We start from the raw sequence: 16,980 nt of genomic DNA on the forward strand, positions 1-16,980 counted from the left end.
ACAGCATTGGACTATAAATGGTGGCTGTTGTTAGCTGCCATCAAGTCAACTTCAACTCATGCTGACCCTGTGGATGAGACATCTCTCTGCTCAGGATCTGCAGGCTCAGGCCCGTGTCCCTCCTGATTCAGTCTATCTGCCTAGCACACAGTCTTCCTCTCTTTCTGCTGCCCCCCACCTTTCCTTATCTTTCCTAATGATTCATTTTTCCTTATGATTTAGTCAAAGTACAAAAGCCCCAATTTACTCATCTTGGCTTCCAGAGAGAGTTCCAGCTTGATCTGTCCTAGAACCGAATTGTTTGTCTTCTTAGTGGTCCATGGTATTCTCAGTGCTCAGTACAACAATAAACATAAACATAATTCCGCCACCGCCTCTACTACTACTAGTAGTACTTCCTGTATTTAGCTATTGTATGATGTGAAGTTTTAAAATCTGTATCTGTTTAAACCTTTGTAAGCCACCATGAATTCCAGACTAGGGAGGAAAGTGGAATATATATAAATAATAAAAATTATTATGGAACTAAGTATTTTCAACTTTTGGTCATTTTATTGTTGTAGCCTCTGCACTGTTTTCTGTGCATTCACTTTAGGACAGCTATGTTAAAATTCATTATTCTTTGTTGTGAGAGGCTCTCATATATTACATTGATTATGTTGCTAGCACTGCCCATGTGTTTACTAGTACAACCAAAACAATACTAGAGGAGCTGGTTTTATTTTGTTTGTAAATTGGGCCTGCGTCTTCTTCCATATTTCCCTGTCTAGCATGACAACATTGTTATTTTGCCATTGTATTAGCTGAGGTCACATTCTCCATGAATTGAGCACAGTGTTGTTTTTCTAATGTATCTACTTCCTAAATAGGCAGACAAGCTTATCAGACTAACGTTCTACTCTAGAATGGTAATAAATATATTGCAGTTTACACCAATTTTAGATTAAGCCACTGAGGGCAATAGAACAGTTCCAACAACAAGACCCTCTTTGTGTTAGTTCTGTTGTTAAAGTGATACAGATTAGACTGGATAGGGCTTGTGCCTGGGACCAGTGCTAGTCATTTTCTGAAGGAGGGAGTGGGTCTGTGCACAGTCTGCCTACCCATGTCCCAGTTTGTGTGAGCAAGGAGAATATCACATGGGACGGGAGGCTCTCAATTTTGAAAGAGAAGATAACGAAGTCAATTCAAAAATTCACGCAATTACATGATTATTTATCACATCTTAAATTCACTGTAATGGCCTCCTCGAACGTGACCCAAATTCTGTGAAAAGCCATCACATTGGTGGGTTCTTAATTGCGAATTGACAGCCTTGCGCATGCTCAGTGAGACTCCAGATGACTGGAGCATAGCATATTTAGGCAAGTGAGAGAGAGAGGAACCAAGGAACCCCACAATTTACAAAAGGGTTGGGGGGGGGGGGGCGGGAAGAATGGTTGAAAGAACATGCTCTATTCACGTTAAAACGAGCATAGATTCACTCTTGTCACGTTAAAACGTGAATATAATGGTTATCCAATAGCTCCTGGTCTATGCCTCTTAATTAGTAGGCAGCAGCCCCCCCCCCCCCCCCCCAGCAATGCTGAAGAACAAGCGGAAGCAAAATTGAAGCGGAATTGCAGAATGGCTTCATAGGAACCCCCCCTTTTTGGATGGGGGGGACTAGGATCAAAGGAGACATGCACATCACACCAAATAACAGCGCACTGAGTGCGAAGTTGCCTAGGAATAGGGTTTGTGACTTCACTAGTTCCCCCAATTTACTTAACTATGGACTGGTGGTTGATTGCGTTTGGACTGCCAGAGATCTTGTGTAGTAATCTTTCACGCAATAACGTGAATACGCATGATTGCATTCAGGATGACACTGGATTATACTGTATTTTCTGGCATATAAGACTACTTTTTAACTCAGGAAAATCTTCTTAAAAATTGGGAGTCGTCTTATACGCCAGGTGTCTTCTTATAGGGCAGGTGCTGAAACTTCTGAGCCAGACTGGAGAATCTGAGGTCGCCACATATGGTGGGGGGAGCTCAAAAACGGCCGCAGCCACATCCCCACCATATGCGACGATCGTATGAAAGCAGCTACCACTCTGATAGTCTTGGAGACAGGGAGGGCTGGGCAGGCAGGGAGAGCTGACCAATCCCAGCAGTATACAACAAGGTTTCCTGCTAAGTACCTGCATGTCATTTGAATTAAAATTACCATATTGAAATCAAATGTGATGTTTTTTTTAGGCCTGTTAGATACTGCCAAAATAAAGCTGCTTCAGGTCTCTTTGGAGGTATGCTGTTTAAATGATGCCTGCATCCGAAGAATCCGGAAGCTGCACCAAAGCTGCCTTCCAGTGCTTAGGAATGGAGTGTGGCTTTGGTGCGACCTCCAGACTCTTAGGACCCATGCATCATTTAAACAGCATGCCTCCAAAGAGACCTGAAGCAGCTTTATTTTGGCAGTCTGTAACAGGCCTTAATTTGTATTTGGTGTGCTTTGGAAGAAGGGTAGTCTTATACGGTGAGTATATCCCAAACACTATATTTTAACTGGAAAAGTTGGAGGTCGTCTTATACGCCCAGTAGTCTTATATGCCGGAAAATATGGTACTTCCAATTTCAGTCGTGTGATATCCTCCCAAGGCCATAGTCTCAATTCACTACCCATCTCTGTATTAGCTTTGCAGTTGGAAAATTGGACTAGGATTAATGGGACGTGTAACCAGTGCTTAGGAGGTTGGGGGAAGAAGGATCTATAGCCCTCTTCTTTCCAGAAGCATGTCTCTGTTTACAGCACCACAATACAAGAAGCTTGTATGTGTATGTGTACAGCACCAGCTTGGGCCCCTAGATACTAAAGATCCTTGAGCATTTCTCCAGTTTCACGATTGATAATACACCCATAGCTCTGATCCCCTTCAATTTCCCTTCACACTTCAGTGTGTGAGCTCTGGGTAATGTGAGTTTAGGTAATATTTAGTTTTTACATTAATGTCTGAAGAATCATGTTGGTTGAGATAAAAGCAAAATTAAAATTAGTTACAGTCCCTCCAGTATTAAAACATCTCATATTGTGTTGTAGAAAATGTAATTGATTAGACAGAGCAAATATTGAACATTTAAAGCTACTGGGAGAATGCTTTTAATGCATATTCTATAGTTATGAAAGGGTAAAGCTGTGATTATACACCACACATAAAGACAAAATTGCTCGCCTCTGTAATTATACCTGTTCTTTAATTTTGAAATTGCTTTTCTGTGTAGGAAAATAAAGTGGGACAATAAAAGATTTAATTATATTTTGACAGCTATTGAACATTTCCAGGAAGGCTTCTGTTTAAATATGTTCTAGGATTAGTTTCCTGTCAAATATGGTGGTTTGGTCTGTTTTTTCCTATTTGCACATAATGTGGGAAAATGGAAGGGAATCTGCAGTTGGTTCTCCCTGATGTGTATGAAGAATTGGGTGTCCTGCTTAGGGTTGCCATAGTGCCGGACCTCGAAACCGGGAAAAATGTAGGACAAAATTTTCAAATGTAGGACACACAAAAAGTGTGTCCTACATTTGAAAATTCTGTCCTACATTTTACTGCGATCGCAGCGGAGGCCAAGCGGCAAGGGAAAGCCTCCAATTAAGGAGGCTTTCCCTCCCCGCCTGGGCCCCGCCACGATCGGAGGCCAGGATCGGGGCCTCGCCTCGTTCCTGGGACCCTCAGGGACCAGGAAGGAGGCGAGGAGGCCGGCGGCGATCGCCCCGATCCTCGCCTCCTTCTTGGCCCCCGCGGAGGCCAGGAAGGAGGCGAGGAAGCCGGCGGCGATCGCCCCGGCCTCGCCTCCTTCTTGGCCCCCGCGGAGGCCAGGAAGGAGGCGAGGAGGCCGGCGGCGATCGCCCCGATCCTCGCCTCCTTCTTGGCCCCCGCGGAGGCCAGGAAGGAGGCGAGGAGGCCGGCGGCGATCGCCCCGATCCTCGCCTCCTTCTTGGCCCCCGCGGAGGCCAGGAAGGAGGCGAGGAGGCCGGCGGCGATCGCCCCGATCCTTGCCTCCTTCTTGGCCCCCGCGGAGGCCAGGAAGGAGGCGAGGAAGCCGGCGGCGATCGCCCCGGCCTCGCCTCCTTCTTGGCCCCCGCGGAGGCCAGGAAGGAGGCGAGGAGGCCGGCGGCGATCGCCCCGATCCTCGCCTCCATCTTGGCCCCCGCGGAGGCCAGGAAGGAGGCGAGGAAGCCGGCGGCGATCGCCCCGGCCTCGCCTCCTTCTTGGCCCCCGCAGGGACCAGGAAGGAGGCGAGGAGGCCGGCGGCGATCGCCCCGATCCTCGCCTCCTTCTTGGCCCCCGCGGAGGCCAGGAAGGAGGCGAGGAGGCCGGCGGCGATCGCCCTGATCCTCGCCTCCTTCTTGGCCCCCGCGGAGGCCAGGAAGGAGGCGAGGAGGCCGGCGGCGATCGCCCCGATCCTCGCCTCCATCTTGGCCCCCGCGGAGGCCAGGAAGGAGGCGAGGAAGCCGGCGGCGATCGCCCCGGCCTCGCCTCCTTCTTGGCCCCCGCGGAGGCCAGGAAGGAGGCGAGGAGGCCGGCGGCGATCGCCCCGGCCTCGCCTCCTTCTTGGCCCCCGCAGGGACCAGGAAGGAGGCGAGGAGGCCGGCGGCGATCGCCCCGATCCTCGCCTCCTTCTTGGCCCCCGCGGAGGCCAGGAAGGAGGCGAGGAAGCCGGCGGCGATCGCCCCGGCCTCGCCTCCTTCTTGGCCCCCGCGGAGGCCAGGAAGGAGGCGAGGAGGCTGCAGGGAGGCGGGGAGGTTGGCGCGGCTGCACCCAAGAGGCGCCGCCTCCCTGCAGCCTCCTCCGCCTCAGGCCTCGCTGCCCTCCTTTTCTGTCCCAGGCCTCAGAAAGGCCTTGGAGCCGCGGCAGCGGCGGAGGTGGCCGCGGTGGGCGGGGCCGTCCCGGTTTGGGCGCCAAACCGGACCGGGACCGGGATGGCACCGCCCAAACCGGGATTGTCCCGCCGGGGGGCGGGATATGGCAACCCTAGTCCTGCTTGAGGACACTGCTCATTTGCACACATTTGCATACAGACCCACATTTTCACTTCTTTTGTTTTGTTCTTATCACGTGCCTCCAATCATTTTTGACTTATGGCTGCCCCAAGGAGAAACTATCATAGGGGTTTCTTGGCAAGTGTCTTCAGTTGAAGAGGGATGCAGTTGCCATCCTCTGAGGCTGAGAGACTTTGACTCACCCAGAATCACCCAGTGGGTTTTTATGCTTGAATTGGGATTTGAGCACTGGTCTCCAGAGTCATAGTGGGGCTCTAGTGCCCCAACAAACTACCTTTCCCAGAAATCCATAGCACTGAACCATGGCAGCTAAAGTGGTATCAAACCGGATTACTTCTGCAGTATGGATGTAGTCTTAAAGTAAAATGGCTTGAAAAGATACTGCTGATTTATACTGCATGGTAATTGGTTTCTTGTATGAGAAACCTAAGAACATTCTGCAGTGAATTTTTGTTATTTAAATTCCACTGATTGGCACTAAACAACTAAGAAGGGAGCAAAATCATGCTTCTGCTTGTCCATGTTTGGATTCTGCTTCACTTCATTTGTGTCATGGTCTGGTGTAATCATAGAACTGAAAGGGACTGCAAGGGCCATATCATCAAACATTCTGCCATACAGGAATATACAAATAAAGCACTCGCAAAAGATAGCCATCCAATTTCAGTTTAAAGATTTCTGAAGTAGGAGACTCCACCACACGCCAGGGCAATCTATTCCTCTGTGGAACAGCTCTTACAGTGAAGACGTTCTTTCTAATGTCTATGTGAAGTCTCTTGTCTTGCTATTTGCACCCCTTGTTCTAGTCTCTCTAGCAACAGAAAATAAGATTGGTTCTATGTGACATCCCTTCGGGTATTTAAATGTGGCAACCATGTCTTGTCTCAATCTTCTAATGTGAGATACAAATCTTCCCTTCCATGAGGGCAAGATTTCTTTGGTGTCTAGAAGGGAACCTGTATGTACCGTATGTATCAGAGAGCCAGGCTGATGTAGTGGTTAGTCTGTTGGTCAGGAATTTGGAAGAATCAGGTATTAATCTCCATTAAGACATAAAATTAATTGGGTGATTCCGGCCTCTCCCTCAGCCAAACCGACTGCTCAGGACTCTTGCAAGAAGGTAGTTGGGAGCCAGGGAACTATGTATGTGCCATGTTGCCTTGATGCAAAGGTGGAATGCAAATGCATCTAATAAATAAATAATATTTTTATCCAAAACAAAGGTTTTCCTTTCTATGTGAGTACTTTCCCTAAACCTTTGTTTCTTTGGAAACATAAAACCGGCATTTGTACTTTCTTCAATACAAACGTCAATATTTTATCAACACTTCTTGGTAACAAGGAAAATGTATGTACAAATTCTTGTTAGGCAGTTTTGTTTTTAATTTAGACATGAATCGTAGGCACAGTGGTACCTTTGAACTTTTCCTTTAAATTGCTAGAATTGTTTGGGGGTCATTTTTAAAAGGAAAAAGAGAAAATGAGGCAAATATATGGAATCTACAGTACATAGTACAGTCACCTCTCCAGGTGCGCGGACTTGAAAATTCGCGGAGGGGCAACTTAATGGGGTGCGTGTCCGTGCCCTATTCAAGCTTATGGTGCTCAAATATGCGCAATATCTGGAACTTGGGGGGGGGGTCCAGAACGGATCCCCTGCAAGATCCAAGGGGCCACTGTATCATGAAAGTGCCACAATACAAAGTTTACAGGAGATAAAGTAAAGTATGGGTTCTTCTCATTCTCTGTGTAAAACCACATATTCCTTTTTTGTTGTTAATCAGTGTTGGATTTTTCAATCAGATTTTATATTTCTGAAAGGACAGGTAGATCTTTCAAGTTACTGTCAGGAAATTCCTCCTAATGTTGAGGAAAAGAGATTCCACCTCAACATTAGGAGGAACTTCCTGACAGTAAGGGCTGTTCAACAGTGGAACACACTTCCTCAGAGTGTGGTAGAGTCTCCCTCCTTAGAGATCTTTAAACAGAGGCTGGATGGCCATCTGTCAGGGATGCTTTGATTAAGAGTTCCTGCATGGCGGGCGGTTGGACTGGATGGCCCTTGTGGTCTCTTCCAACTCTATGATTCTATGATTCTAAGTGCAGGTTTATGTTCAATATCAAAACCTTCTGTATTCTCCAGGTACCTTGAGCATCCTAGTATTTTTCACAGCTAACACAAAGGGTTGCATTTAATATTAGTTTAGTGGGAGGAAAATACATGAAGTGGTGTTGCACTGCTAGTGGCTGTACAGAAACACTAGTGCAGTAACTAGTGCAAGCACACACCTACCTGAATGAAGATGTCAGTTATGCAACAGCTTATGCCATGGCTTGTGCACATGGAATCAAAATATTACATTTGTGCAAGAAAGAAAGGGTTTCTGTAAGTGGAAGAAGCTTTACACTATGCCATTGGAACAACCAAAAGTGTAAGGATGAAGCATGTGTTCTTTAATACTATGGAATGCATAGTTTTGAAGTCTAGTTGTGTACAGGACCCTTGGTACCTGTCCAGTGTATATCTAATAGAGAACATTGAAAATCAACAACAGTATTCAAATTAAAATGAGCAAAATTTATTTTCTTCTGTACTCAGTTTTAATGAGCCTAAAAAAATTACTGATTTCTCTTAATCTGTTTTTAACTGTAGAATTTAAAGCATTTTTTCTGCCTTCTTCCTTGTTGTAACTGTTTCATTTCTATAAATTTTTTTCAATTTTTTTTTAAGTGCTTTAGGAACACTTCACCTTCTGTGTTTGCCAAGTGGTAATAACAGTGTAAACATGATTGCAGCATAAAGTGTGAAGAAACTGTAAACCTGGAGCTGCTGCTGTTTGGTGCTGGCAGCAGCTCTGGGTTCACCATGCTTTATCTTCATTAAGCAAGTTTGTGTTTATAGAAAACCATGCAGAAAATAACACACTAGCAGGAAGAAAAGCATTGGAGGTCAAAACAACTGCTTGGGTTTTATGAACTGTGTGGGGTATATAAATCAGCTTTGACAGTAGCACAGTTTAGTCTCCACTTCAGCCTTTGGCTTCAAGCAAGTCAAAGAAGCAGAACTCTGCTGTAGGATTCCCTGTGGTCTAAGAAGGCAGTGTTATTGTCTTGTTACAGTCTCTGGTAGATGGATGCTGACATGGACTACGAAAGACCTAACGTTGAAACCATCAAGTGTGTGGTGGTTGGTGACAACGCAGTGGGGAAGACACGTTTAATCTGTGCAAGAGCATGTAATACCACCCTGACCCAGTATCAGCTTCTGGCAACTCATGTACCGACCGTCTGGGCAATTGATCAGTATCGGGTTTGCCAAGAGGTATGTATTCTCAGTTTTGACAAGTTGTGCACAAATGATAGGTTTTCCTTGGCATTGATCTAATTGTTGTTTTGTGCCTTCAAGTCGTTTCTGAGGTGAACCTATGGTGGGGCTTTCTTGCCAAGATTTATTCAGAAAGGATTTTCCCTGGCCCTCCTCTGAGGCTGAGAGAGCGCAACTTGCCCAGAGTCAACCAGTAGCTTTCCATGGCTAACGGAGATTCAAACACTGTTCTCCAGAGTCATAGTCCAAAGCTCAGACCACTACACCACATTGACTCTTCTCACAGTTACTAATTAGCTAGCTTTTAAGTTCTTGTTACTTTGAACTCCCAATTGAGAAGTGGTTGATGAAGCCATCTGTTTAGATACCTGAAAGAGGAGTAGTTCCAAAACAGGCCAGTAGTGTAGCTTCTTGTCAGCACAGATTTTGAACCATTTCATTCCAAATAGGCAGATCTTTATTTTGTTGCTTTATTTTATTTATTTATTTATTTATTTATTTATTTATTTGGTCTGTATTTATATGTCTTTGAATAAACATGCCACTCTCAGAGTTGGCCATGAAAACAGCATTTTTAAAAAGAGCTGTTTGTTCATTCAGTTCCAAAACACAGTTGGCTTGGGTGCACCTAAGCAAGTGGGTTGCTCTATTTTAATTCACAGTCCTCTTCTTTGTCATTCTAACTTCTAGCGTTGATGGTTGAGAGGAAGTACACATAATGCTGCTAGTTTGTAGAGCAGTACATAGCAGGGCAAAAGTGTACCCCATTTTTTAAAACCTTTTAAATAAATAAAAAATTGCTCCCAAACATCCCCCAGGCATTGTGGGGGGCAGCTTTGGTGCATGAGGGTGGGGATGGCTAGGCCATTTTAAGCTTAGAAGAAATCTTTCTTTCAAACCAAAAGTGACCTAACTTATCTTACTGATTTCAGCTAAATTAATCTGGCCATGTTTACAGCAAATCACAAGTCATGATTTGTTAATTCAGCTATCATGTCAGACTGCTGGTAAGCTCTCTAGTCAGATAGTCTGAACTGTACCTTCTTATACCTAGGGCCTCCAGTTGTTTGGGGATATAAGTCCTACCATTCCTGACTATTGGTCATGCTGGTCAGAAATGATAGAAATTTATAATCCAATAGCATTTGTGTACACTAGGTTGGAAAAGACTGCTCTAGAGGTTTACTGTACTTTCAGACTTTTCTTCAGATAATTATTTGCTATAAGCCTTAAACAAGCAGAAATGTTCATCTTTCAGGTTCTTGAACGTTCTCGTGATGTTGTTGATGAAGTAAGTGTTTCTCTCAGGCTCTGGGACACATTTGGAGATCACCATAAAGACAGGCGCTTTGCTTATGGAAGGTAAGTAGAACCTAGTCCAGCCTTTATTGACAAGTAGTGTAAAATCTAGCAGAGAAGGAACTGCAGCCTTACAATAATAGGTAGTGGGGGAGGAGTGTCAGTGAGATGGAAAGTATAAATTGAGATTATTCATATCCTTTCCTCTCTCAAAGAATGTTATCTGTCCCAAGAGTTATAAATATTTACATGTTTGAAATAAAGTCTTTTAAAAACTCTGCATATAGCTTTATCAGTGGAGTAAATGTTTTGAGCAAAAGGTTTGCAATGCTTTGTATTTTGAAGAGCACCTACAGAAATTTTATAAGAAGTACGTAACTAGAGAGTTGTTAAATTGCTTGATGCTGGCCTTGACGAAGGGTAATCAATTCACTTCTGAAATAGCGTCTGTGCTTTAAAGAATACAATCACTTTGATTGTACGGAGGGAGAGATCTTTTCGCATTACCACTGTAGCACAAGCTTATGAGGAGAAATTTGGCTCACCCTATATTTAGTTTCACTAGTGTCCCATCGTTTTCCTCAGGCTGCCTATTTCTCTTACTAACTGTTATGGATGAAGGAAATGCTTTTGTTTCTCTAGTCCAAAAATGATTGGACTCAGCACATTCCTGGCAGGATCAGAGTAATAACTTGCTTAAGATTTATTTAGGATTGCAACCTGATTGAAATCTATTAAAGTCAGTAGGAGATTTCCTCACAATTTTCTTAAATTATTTGTAACCAAAGGGATTAGGCTGCATTATATGAATATAAAATACCTTTACTTTAATCTGACATGTCTTTGGCTAGGCTCCAAAGAGTGACTTCAGCCTTCTCCTAAAAGAGTTTGGTATCAGAAGTAGTTTTGGTAATGTGAGATGGGGGCACGGTACTGGTAGAGAAGCTTCTTGGCCATGCAGAATTAGTTATATTGTCCTTTGCATCTAAGCCAACTTCAGTTGCTACCATTAAGTTGCTGATGGCTTTCTTCTTTAGCATAAGTGCCTTTGGTGCAAAATACGCTGCAGAAATAATCCAGTTGGAGACCTAGCTCAGTGCTGAGGATTCCTGGGAATTGTAGTTTATTGTGGTACTTGCACTCTCTGACAGAGAAGGCTAAATGTCTAAAAAAAACTGCATTTCCCAGAATTCTTAGCCTTGAGCTAGGGCAGTTAAAGCGGTCTCAAACTGAATTATTTCTGCAGTGTGTTTTTGACCATTGTTCTAATATCTGCAGTCATTTAAAACATCCCAGGGTGGGATGGTACTTCACTTTGGAGTGTTTGTAAATGCACTTTTTACAGTAGCTCAGTCATGTGGATGAAATCAGATGTGCCTCTTTTACATTATTTATGCCATGCTCTTTCTCTGTTGCATCTCTGACCTCATAGCTTCTCATAGATGTCTACATACATGTAGGTAACATGCTGGACCAGCTTTCATTGTTGCACTAATGGTTCAGGCAGAGTGTACTCTTTTCAGTTATACGGTGTATAAGGCATTCTGTACATTCATATGCACATGTCAATCTTTAGTTTACCAAAAATGTTAATCTATGAATTTAAACAGTTTCATGGATTGTTCGAGATGAAATATTGGCAACGATGATTCCTTTCTAGATCCAGTAGCTAGACCCAATTAGATGTACATAAGTGGTGACTTGCCATTCAGTAATTGATTCAGTGATCTGATCTAGTTGGGTCTAACAATCTAACTAATAATGTTCAGAGTATACTTCAGGACAGAAAAATATCCATATGCTTTCAGGCTGGGGGAAAGGTCTCTTCTTCCCATATGGATTCTGTTACAAATGTATACTATACATCCTCAGCCTCATTCAGCATTTTTCTCTGGAGAAAGAAGGAGGAAGAATGATCAGCAAAGGCCAACTCATATATCAATGGCTCTCACATGTGGAGTCTGCAGAAATGGGTTCCAGAAAAAGCACTCCAGGCAAGGGGCTTAAAGAAGGAGCCAGATTATATCCACTCCTTTTTGATTTTGTCCAAAGAACCAGATCGGTGAACTACAGCAGCGTCCCACCACTTTGGGGATATGCGTTATATGCTTCCACGGCAGCCGGAAGCTGCCTTATTTGGCCTGTGTGTTTTGGCCCCATGTAGCCCATCCCAGTTAATAATCTGGCTGCAGCTCTTTGCACCAGCTAAACTTTCCAAACGCTCTTTAAAGGCAGCCCCACATAGAGAGAAATACAAATGTGTAACTAAAGTGTATGTCACCATAGCCACATCTGACATCTTAAGGAACAGGCACAGTATAATATCCCTCTCTACATTCATCATCATGACAGACAAAGCCTTCTGATGTGACTAGTTTTGTAACCTCCTTCTTGACTCTTAGTTTTTGAGAAAGACCATCAAAGCCCTCAGTTAAAGCTACAGTTAAATATTTTATATGACCTGCTGCAAAATGTTCAAGACATTTCTCCAAAGGCACCAGATCCTAATCTACTCAAGGGTTAGCAAGTCTACAATCCACTGGTTCCTGATTTAGCAGAGCTAGCAGTGTCTGTGTTTACTCTTTGCCTCCCTCCTTGATGTGTCCTTATAATATATGTCAACATAACACTCTGTCACTGAGCAGATTAGTGGAGATTAGAAGGGCAAAATCAGGTATGTTCCTGTATTCACAGAGATAAAGGGGTAGGATAACAACATACCTTGATACTTATTCTGCAAAGATTATTCATAACTTGTTTCAGAATAATTATATGAGTAAATTTGGAGATATTATTGTGAGGCTTGGTGAATAAACTTCTAAGAACATGACTTTTCTCAGAACTGATTATCAATAATGCTGTCAACGTATTTGACATCTATGAAGTGTCTTTCATTGTTGCAAAGTTGTGTTTTAAAACTCAGCCATACACTAACTTTTCCCCACTGTGGGCAGAAGACAGAATGGGAGATATTCAGAAGAAAAGCTATACAAAGACTAGCGTTTAGAAGCAACTGTGGCTATGCTATTCTTTGTCAGTTCACAGAAGAGTTTCACATACAGACTGAAATCTACGTTAACAGAACTATACCTTAAACAGTCCAGTTATAATGTACCACCTTTTTTAAAAAAAAATGATGCATTTATAGCCCATCTTTCCATAAAGTAGGTTGGACTGAGATATAATCATGCTTGAAATAGACCTAATGAAATCAATGGGGACTTGAGTTGAACAATGACTAAGTTATCCCCTTGATTTCTTTGGGTTTGGACTAAGTGTATCCAATTCTGTATCCAGCCCATTGTATTTCCAGAGCAGATTCAGTAGATCAATAACATTAATTGGCACTCAGCACCATTACTCAAGTTAGCAAACTATTCCAAACAATTTACTGTTTGAATTGTTTCAAACTGGTAAGTTCTTATTCCAACATAAGGAGAAGGAGAAGGAAATGAAGTTTTTTAGTATACTTCTGGTCTGAATTCAAGGTGCTTGTTATGTCATTTAAATCCTAGATAGCTTGGAACTCAATACTTGTTAGCTGCCTTGAGTCACATTATTGGGAGAAATGCAGGGTATAAATGAATAAAATTCTTCCTCTTTTTTATTCTTCTTTTTCTTTTTCTTATGTTTATTGTTAAGGGAGCACTTCTCCCTGTATGTGACTGTCTGCTGGGGTGGCCCTCCTCTGTGTTCCACCATTAAGGGCATGGGAGAGGACCTTTCTCAGTCATACCACCCCATTTGTGGAATGCCTTCTCTTTGGCACAAGTGCTGGTTTCATGTAGGCAAGAGGTAAAAACATGACTATTTATTAAAGCTTTGGGGTCTTACTGATTTGCTTCAAATGCTGCTATGCACAGGCTTTTAAAAACTGTTTTGGGGGAAAGCAGATGTGGCAAAAGGAGCAGCAGAGGCAGCTCCTGCCCCGAACACTGCAGGATCATGGCAACCAGACGCCACAGTCCTGAGGGTGGCCACTGCCACTGTCCTGAACAGGCTGTGAAAAGGAATGGTAAGAAACCGCTTCTTTTGCAGCCAGGTTTGGGCTGTGTTAGGCAGCCCTGACGCAGCCTCTGCACAATCTGGGTGTGTGTGTCATGTGAACACCCCGCCCCCGGATCAGCCCAATGGCAGCCCCTTGGAGCCATCTGTTTGAGGCCTATGTCTTTTAAACCTATTTTAACTCATTGATATGTTTAATATTTTTATTGGCCCTAAACAGGATAGCATGGGCGAAATATGTAAACATCCACCTGTCACCACCACACCCCAAGGACTGACCCAGGGCAGGAACTGGGAAAAAGCCCAGGCTATTCTGCTCCAGGTCCTGCCCCAGGTCAGTCAGAGGTGACAGGCGAGTGTTTACACATTCACCCACCACTGTACCATGGACCCGCTAATGCCACGTGCCCCATACCTGCCTCTGCCATTGCGTCTGGTGGGAAGATCCCCATCACCAGTAGTAAAGGTAGAAACAGGGCATCTGGCTACACCCACATGGCCAGGTGCCACCTTTCCACATCAGAGGTTGCGATGGGGTTCTTCTCACCAGATGTGATGAGGGAGATAGGGACGGGATACATAGAGCTATCCAGCCTGCTGGTTCTCACCACAAAATTTCCTAGAATTTAGATTATATATAGCTTGGCAGGTGTTTTTTTTTCTTATTTTATTTGGCCTTTACTATGTAAAGCGCTGTGCAAACTTTATAGCACTCTGCAAATAAATAAATAAATAAATATAGAAACCCCGTGGCAAGCAGCTAGTCTTTCTAGACTGGCTTAAGGACCCTTTGGGCTGGGATTGAACTAGATGCACTGCATCGGCATCCAGTCTGCCAAATCCATATGCCAATACTAATGGCATGCATCATCCTCAAGGCTGGGAAAAGCACAGGCTTTTTGACTTGTGCATACAGGATGTTAGTCTGTTTAAATTATTTTTATGTTTTAACTTGTTAGTATTTATTTTACTCATAGACTGCCCTGACACCTTTTGGCATACAGGAATAGTATTGATTTTGATATGCATGAATAGGATTCGTAAATCATAGACCAGATGATGATTTTTCTTCCTTTGAGAATCATGAGTGCATGGGAGGTTCTTCTTAGACCCTTGTTAGAAATGCAAGAGAAGTCCCCTGAATAAATAGGATCAAGTTCTCCTGGGACTGTCTTAACTCCAGGACACATGCTCCTAACTCTGAGATAAAGGCTTTAGAAGGCACACAGACTTCAGGGTTCCATTGTGGGTTGAAACTTAAAACATGGTAGGCCAGTGCTTAATATGTGTGATACCCCATGATTCTTAATCACTCAGGACATGATTATTCACTTCTCAATATATGGATTGTTTCTACCATGAGGCATTGGATATTAGATGATGAAATGTGGTGTGAATGTTCAGGAATGTTAGCTCATCTTTGTAGCCAGCAAGATTCATGATGGTCATACTAGGAATGGACAGATCTGTAAATTTGTGTTTCTCGTTTTTCTCTGCTTAAAGTCCTTCTGACCCATTTTCATATCAGTTTGTAGGGGGTTTTTTTAGCCTACATGAAAATTTGTTTGCATTTCAGTGCACCTTTTTCCTGTTACATACATTTATATGCAGTTTTGAATAATATTACTTCTTGCAAGCAATTTCCTTTAATATAATGCATTTTATATATTCTTTTTCCTGATGTGTTCATTTCTGTGTGCACTTTTCTCTAATCTATGGGTTTTGTATGCTTTTTTCTTTAAATCAGAGAATTGCTGTGAAAAATTTGAAGAAGTTACCAAAGTACTGTGGTTTGCATGCTGATTTACAAACTGTGAATTAGGTGGCTTCCCATTTCTCTCTCATTTCTATCTTCCACCAGCTAGGGGAGAAGACTGGACTACCCTTATATGCTCTATGGGGGACTGCCTTTGGAAACTGTTCGGAAGCTTCAGTGGGTCCAAGATGCTGCGGCCAGAATGGTGACCGTGGCCAGTTATAGGGAGTTTTTAAAAACTCTCTTGTTAAAACAGCTTTACTGGCTACCGGTTTGTTTCCAGGCACAATTCAAAGTGTTGGTCATGACCTATAAAGCCCTATGTGGCTTATATCCAGAAAGAATGCATATCTCCATAAAAACCCGCCATAGTTCTAAGGGAAGGGCTTTCTCTCAGTCCCGCCAATACCACAGGCTCATTTGGTGAGAACATGGGAGAGAGCATTCACAGTGGCTACTCCCACCTTTTACAACTCCTTTCCACAGTTTTGTACTAATTTATGTGGTGATTTTGATTGTTTTTAAAAATTATTGTGAAGTTTCTTTAATTGACCTTCACCTTGGGTCCCATTCTGGGAGAAAGATGGCATACAAATGAGATAAATAAAATAATAAAATAATAAATAAATAAATAAATAAATAAATAAATGACATCATCTGCATCATGCTGAGTTTTGGGAGCATTCAGAAAATAGAGAGAATTTGTGTTCCTTTTCTGAGTGCCATGAAATGTTAGAGCAAAATAAAGAAGCTCATATCTTTCTTCAGATCAGGAGAAGTATGAAGGTTCTCCCTGGCCTTCCATTGACTTGGGAATCATTAGAAAGCAGTTAAGACTTCACACTACTTTCTGATTCCCTAAATCTATTTGATGTTGAGTTGATCATCTGTCTCCTCATTCTTAGGCTGCATCCACACTGCAGAAATAATCCAGTTTGACACCACTTTAGTTGTCATGGCCCAGTGCTATGGAATTCTAGGGCTTGTAGTTTGTTGAAGGCTCAATAAAACTATAATTCCCAGAAGTCCATTACATTGAACCATGGCAATTAAAGTGGTGTCTTACTGGATTATTTCTGTAGTGTACATGCAGCCCTAAAGAGGATGGAGCACTCCTTGGCTTCTTTCACCAGATTCAAAGCTGATCTCACTGTTAGTAATCCTGTACATGCATTTTCAACTTGACAGTTTTTTTTTAAAAAAAACTATCCAGTTTCTTGCTTTCCTGTGTCTCAGCTATGAAGAAATATAAAAGCTTGTACATACTGTAAATTAATTTATGCATCCTAGTTGTGGCTAAGCCATATTTGTGGTTGTGGCTGAACCTCAGCAACATATCACTAGGCCAACACTCTACAAAAATATTGATGAAACAGTCCGGTAATGATTGTTCGAAACAAGCAGGATGCTGAAGGGGGTGGTCAGGCAATTTCCTTCTGCATTTTACTTCACTACAAAGAGCACATCAAAGACACTCTTTATGCTCCATTAACAAAATGGTGCGAATAAGCAGACAGACCCGTAATGGGCATCAAAAGAGCCATTTTAAAT

At 43.0% G+C, this 16,980-nt stretch overlaps 1 protein-coding gene across 4 annotated transcripts in view; it reads left to right on the forward strand.

The window, feature by feature from the left end:
* The window catches only part of LOC149318841 (rho-related BTB domain-containing protein 1-like), a 75,228-nt gene that overhangs the window by 17,934 nt on the left and 40,314 nt on the right, over positions 1–16,980 (forward strand). For all 4 annotated transcript variants that reach the window (XM_089510541.1, XM_089510544.1, XM_089510543.1 and 1 more), the window contains exons 2-3: positions 8,165–8,366; positions 9,628–9,731. In XM_089510541.1, the coding sequence (XP_089366667.1) occupies positions 8,175–8,366; positions 9,628–9,731 (296 nt within the window). In that variant the 5' untranslated portion in view covers positions 8,165–8,174. The remainder of the gene's footprint in view (positions 1–8,164; positions 8,367–9,627; positions 9,732–16,980) is intronic.

Source organism: Sceloporus occidentalis, unplaced genomic scaffold (genome assembly GCF_023333645.1).
Source record: "Sceloporus occidentalis isolate IW3139 unplaced genomic scaffold, rSceOcc1.0.p SCAF_2, whole genome shotgun sequence".
Taxonomy (NCBI): Eukaryota; Metazoa; Chordata; class Lepidosauria; order Squamata; family Phrynosomatidae; genus Sceloporus; species Sceloporus occidentalis.